Genomic DNA, 5205 nt, shown 5'->3' with positions numbered 1-5205 from the left:
AGGGCGGGCGGCGGAGCCCCCCCTGCTCCTCCTCCTCCTTCCCTGCCGCTTTCGCTTTCGCTTCCCCCCCGGGCCGGGGAGGCCCGAGCCGAGCTCCCCGAGCTCTTGGGCCGCATCCCGGCGGGACCCCCGTCCCGGCAGGAACCCCATCCCGGCGGGACCCCCGTCCCGGCAGGAACCCCATCCCGGCGGGAGCCCCGTCCCGGCGGAGCGGCGGCCATGGCAAGTGCCGAGGGACGGGGGGAGCGAGGGCGGCGAATCGTGAGTGGAGAGCGGCCTCCTCCCGCCTCCAGGGATAAAAGGGAAGGAAAAGGGTGGGAAGGAAGGCAGTGGGAGGGGAGCGAGCGGACGGTGGCAGCGCACGGTGCCGGGCTGGGTGTCCAGAGGTGCCGCAGCCCCGAGTTCCCCCCGCAGTGTCAATGTTTTCCTTTCCAGTAGCACTGAGAACTGTGAGGGCTGTGGGTGAGGCCTCATTCCTGAGCTCCCGCCTTGATCAAGGCTGGGCTGGACGGGGCTTGGAGCAAACCTGGCTGGGGAAGGTGTCCCTGGAGAGCTGGAGCCCCTCTGCCCTGGAGCCAGGCTGGGAGAGCTGGGGGGGTTCACCTGGAGAAGGGAAGGCTCCAGGGAGAGCTGAGAGCCCCTTGCAGGGCCTAAAGGGGCTCCAGGAGAGCTGGAGAGGGACTGGAGACAAGGGATGGAGGGACAGGACACAGGGAATGGCTTCCCACTGCCAGGGATATTGGGAAGGAATTGTTGGCTGTGAGGATGGAGAGGCCCTGGCCCAGGTTGCCCAGAGAAGCTGTGGCTGCCCCTGGATCCCTGGAAGTGTCCAAGGCCAGGTTGGACAGGGCTTGGAGCAACCTGGGCTAGTGGAAGGTGGGACTGGTTGATCTTTAAGGATCCCACCCAAACCCGTCTGTGATTCCATGATCCGTGGAGCAGCTTTGCCAGGAAACCACAGGCAGGAGCCCGTTGTCAGCAGTTCATGACACAACAGAGCTCCTGCCCCTCTCCCTCCTGCCCCTCTCCCTCCTGCCCATCCCCGCGGCCCCTCCTGTTTCTGCCCGGGAACAGCTGCTCCACACGGACTGGTCTCGGGAGCGATTCAGCACTAAATGCACGTTCGTTCATGGTGGTTTTGTGTTTTTTTTTCCCTAACCCCAGTAGCAGGCACGAGTGTTGCTCCCAAACACCAGCTGGCAAGGTGTGAGATGCTGTCTGGCAGCTGAGAGCTCGGGAAGCGTGAGAAAAATCCTGCATGGATCTTGGGAGCACCATGTTTATATTCCCCTCGTGTTGTCTCATTAGTGCAGGGACTTGCTTTCACACGAACGTTACCACCAAAATAATTGCCTAATATAATTAAAGCTCCTGGCTCTTTAAGTTTGATGGGTGATAAAAGAAGGCCCGGTGTCTCTGTGAATTAAAAGCTTGCATGGTTGCACAGCCTCGCTGGATCTGTCTCCTCGTGGTGGCCCCCAGGGATTTGGACACACATCCTGCTTTGTGGCCCTCATGTTTTATGCAGCCCAGGTCCAGAAAAAAAACTAAGAGAAGTGTAAAGAATTTACACAGAGTGACTGACCTCGAGCCCAGTCTCTCTGAAGTTACTGGCAGCTCAGACATACTAAATTTATTTCCTTTCTTCCAGAAAGTCAATGAACTGCTACTAAATTTAGTCAGTGTTCCAGTGTTTACAGTGATTTTGCTGTGATATTCCCAGTGAAATATTGCTGTTTATGTCCATGTAGTAAGAAGGGAAAGAAAATATGCTTCTCTTAGCAAGACAAGGATGCAGAGCCTATTTAGGATGGGTTTCATGTTTGCTGTGCTGGGGGTTTGCTCTGATGAGAATCATGTGTGCAGTTAGTTGTTTTATGCACTGCGAGTCTCGGATGACTGGGATTATGTTCTCCCAATTTAACAAGGTTATCCATTTAATAAATGGAGAGAGATGAGTCAGAGCACAACCCCAGATCCGTGTCTTGTGAATTTAACAAGTAAGGACAGTCGGAATCTGACCCTTCCGCTCTGGAAGGAATCCTGACTGAGCAGTCCATGCAATTACAGTTTTCATTCTCTTCACGTTTTGAGTGTTAGATTTGGAGGAAGCAACATTATCAGTGTGACACTGGACCTTCCACTTGAGAAACTTGAATTTAGTGCTAATTTTTACCGCTTTCAGAAGATCTTGAGAGGGTGTAAATTACATTTAAGGCCATTTTTTAGTGCACAGCAATGTGGGTGCCTGAGGGAGCCTGGCATGCACTGAGATCTGATTCAGCAGCTTTAATTAACTTGCTAAATGCAAAGGGAAGGGGAGTCACTCCAGGGATTGGGATGAATGTGGGTGATCCCTACGGCAGGTCACAGGTATTCCCTGCATTTACCATGTGCCATCTCTGCACAGGCAACAGGAAGAGCTGCCAAATCCACGAGGACAGTTGTCATTGCTGGTGTCCCAGATGGCCTTCTGCAGGATGATGTCATGGCTGACATCCTCACCATCCACTTCCAAAAGTCGAGGAATAACGGTGGAGACGTGGAAGAAGTGACTTATCCCACAGGGAATAAAGGAGTCGCCTACGTAACCTTTGAAGACCAAGAAGGTATTTAGATTAATCTATTAAAGTACAGCCATCCCCTGGAGAATCAGCCCTAAGCCAAATGATTTTAAATTGTGTGTTAGTACTAGAATTTTATAGACTGGAAGATTAAAACCTCCCTTTGAACCAATCAAAGTTTTAGGATTTTATTTCTGCTCGCTGAAGTAACGACTCAGCCGCCATGCAAAGAGTTCTGTTTGGTTTTCAGGAAGAAATTTGTACCATGCATAGTATTTTATTCTTGTAGTCAAGCTTTTGAGAATAAATCTCTGCCAGCTGATGTTCTGAGGAGACAGGCTTCTGCCTCTCTGAGCAGTTTTGATTCATACATAAAATATTGGGTCAGAGGATGGAGCCGCCTGCGTGTGTTTGGGGAATGGTTGGGAAACACATTGAGGGCTCCCTCAGACTAGGGGTGACACGTTATTCTGCTGCTCCACAAGTGATTCTGGCTTTTCCTTTAGTTGTGGAGAGTGTCCTGAAGAAGGATGACCATCAACTGGAAGACAAGAGGCTGTCCCAGCCCTATCCCCTGAGAGTGACCCCTTACTCTGAAAAGGTGAGCTCCTGCATAATTCATCTGCTTCTGCTTCCACTGCTGTGTGACCCATTCCTTAACTTCTCCAATTCGAAATTCCAGGTCTTCAGCTCTGTCACATCTGTCCTCAACATGTCTGTTTTCAAAGACCAGTTTGTTTTAGAAGATCTGGTGGAAGAAATGAAAAAGCAGAGCAGGGATTTGAGCTTCGGGCCGTTGCAGTCCGACGGGCAGATTGCTGTCCAAGGCTCCTTTCCAGCCATCAAACTGCTCAGAGACTTTCTCTTACTAAAAGCAAAATCCCTCTCAGAGAAGGACAACAGAGAGGAAAGTAAATCCCATCAGAGACTGAGGAGGAGGCTACAGGAAGACAGAAGGACCACGGAGAGGAGGAATTTCGTTCCTGATGGAGATGGGGGAAAACAAGTGGTTGTTCTTGACACAGATATATATCACTACATGAAGCACTTCTTTCCCTGGATATTCCAAGAAAATGATGTTGCAATTTCTGCTGTCACTGATGGTGATATAACTACAGTGTGTGTTGAGAATGCTGGAAGGGCTGATGCTGGACAGGTGTCGAGTGTCAAAAAGAAAATTGAAGATCAGTCCATAAAACTCCACAGCGTTTTACGGAAAATAAGGGTCTCCTTCAAGGAGTGCCCCAGAGACGAAAAGCAGAGACACAAATGGGTGTGTGAAAGGCTCAAATCCTCTTACCCTCAGGTTTTGGTCATTCCTCATGATGCTCACATTGAGGTGATAGGATTTTCTTCAGACATTTTTGAGTTCACCAAGGAAATGAGCAGTAAGAGTCTCACCAGGTAGAAAGAAGGTGAGTGTTCAGATCTTTGCTCTCTGTGCTCCTCACAGACTGTGGCACTGCAGATCTCCCATTGTGTGGCTGAGAGGGGAACTCTGCACATGAGGACTGTTCCCCAAAAGACCAGATTAAGTTCAGGACATTGAAACCATTGCTCTCTGCCTCACTCATGAGCTCAGAGGCCGAAGAAGTCAAGCCTCTTCTACCCAGAAACAGCCTCATTTTCCTTGTGTTGGCTCAATGCACACTCACTCCATCTTGCTGGCAGGGAGCACGTGGTGAGAAAAGAGATTTTTTTTTCAAGAGGGTGACAAAGCAGGGCCAGCCAACCTGGTGGGAGGCACTGCAGTGAGGTTGTGTTTCTTTGTGCAGGCAGGTGACCACTGCAAACAGCAATGGGGGCCTTTTCCTGTCACCTGGATCTGCAGGAGAACCTTCTCGTCCCCGAGATGCACAGAGAGAGCTTTGACACCTGACAGAACTAAATGAATATTAAATTCACAGCCTTGTCATGTCCTGAGAAATCCCTGAGAAGATGGCATGGGAAGGTTTTCACAGTAGAAAATAGGCAGTTCTGTTTTCATAGGAGCAGTAATGTTTCTTTTCCAGCTGTAATGGCTTCTGCAGCATCTCTTGACAACACGTTATTTAGACATGAATGTCCAAAGGTTTGATGTGAAAATCCTGGGGCATTTGGACTTTTGAATCAGGTTCTGTTTAGGCAAATCTGTTTCTATATCCTATTGTAAGGGTCCAAAGGTGTTTTTTATATATAACCAGTTTAGAAAATAGCTCTTATTTTGTGGTATCAGCGTGTCCAGAATATTTTTGTCTGAGCGCTTTTGTCTGATGTGCAGAAAAGTTTTAGGGTTTTATGCCATTAAAGAAGTTACTTGCACAAAACACCATGTCCCTGTTCTTTTAACCAAATCCCAGATTTTTGGTTGGAAGCCCAAACCTGAAACCCCAGAAATGCTTTAGGCATTTTCTTGTCATGGCTGATTATCCGTTGCAATTATGCCAACGGAAGATGAAGTTGTTAAACCAGTGTATTAAAAATTATGTCAAAGCAGGAAGATGATGAGCTTAAGTGCTTTGCTGAATGGGAAGTGGGGGGAGTAGCATTAAAAGATTTAATCCCTTCCAAGTTCCCCCGTGGACTGTGTAGGTTCTCCAGGGGGGTTGGAGCTGGGGTGGAAGATGGATGCTTGGTCAGGCTCTGGAAGATCCATGGGGGC

At 49.3% G+C, this 5205-nt stretch overlaps 1 protein-coding gene across 3 annotated transcripts; it reads left to right on the top strand.

The window, feature by feature from the left end:
• The first annotated feature begins 89 nt into the window (after nucleotides 1-89).
• Nucleotides 90-4879, top strand: RBM43 (RNA binding motif protein 43). Of its 3 annotated transcripts, none has more exons than XM_017823708.1 (4): nucleotides 90-222; nucleotides 2411-2609; nucleotides 3071-3165; nucleotides 3247-4879. In XM_017823708.1, exons 1-4 carry the CDS (start codon nucleotides 220-222, stop codon nucleotides 3970-3972), a joined length of 1023 nt encoding a protein of 340 aa, XP_017679197.1. In that variant the 5' UTR covers nucleotides 90-219; the 3' UTR covers nucleotides 3973-4879. The 3 variants fall into 3 exon arrangements, with proteins under 3 accessions (XP_017679197.1, XP_017679198.1, XP_017679196.1); XM_017823709.1 differs by lacking the exon at nucleotides 90-222 and adding an exon at nucleotides 442-462 and having other exon boundaries at nucleotides 3247-4876; XM_017823707.1 differs by lacking the exon at nucleotides 90-222 and having other exon boundaries at nucleotides 889-2609; nucleotides 3247-4877.
• The last annotated feature ends 326 nt before the right edge of the window (nucleotides 4880-5205 follow it).

Source organism: Lepidothrix coronata, unplaced genomic scaffold (assembly GCF_001604755.1).
Source record: "Lepidothrix coronata isolate B3197 unplaced genomic scaffold, Lepidothrix_coronata-1.0 Scaffold105, whole genome shotgun sequence".
In the NCBI taxonomy this organism is placed as follows: domain Eukaryota; kingdom Metazoa; phylum Chordata; class Aves; order Passeriformes; family Pipridae; genus Lepidothrix; species Lepidothrix coronata.
The sequence above is the reverse complement of the archived record's forward strand: the minus strand, read 5'-3'. Positions and strand labels throughout refer to the sequence as shown.

Excerpts from the sequence above, each read along its gene's own strand:
- RBM43 (XM_017823707.1), top strand. The coding sequence starts at position 2,345 with ATGTGGGTGATCCCTACGGCAGGTCACAGGTATTCCCTGCATTTACCA. Across the intron at positions 2,610-3,070 it reads AACCTTTGAAGACCAAGAAG|TTGTGGAGAGTGTCCTGAAG; the intron begins GTATTTAGATTA and ends CTTTTCCTTTAG. Across the intron at positions 3,166-3,246 it reads TGACCCCTTACTCTGAAAAG|GTCTTCAGCTCTGTCACATC; the intron begins GTGAGCTCCTGC and ends TCGAAATTCCAG.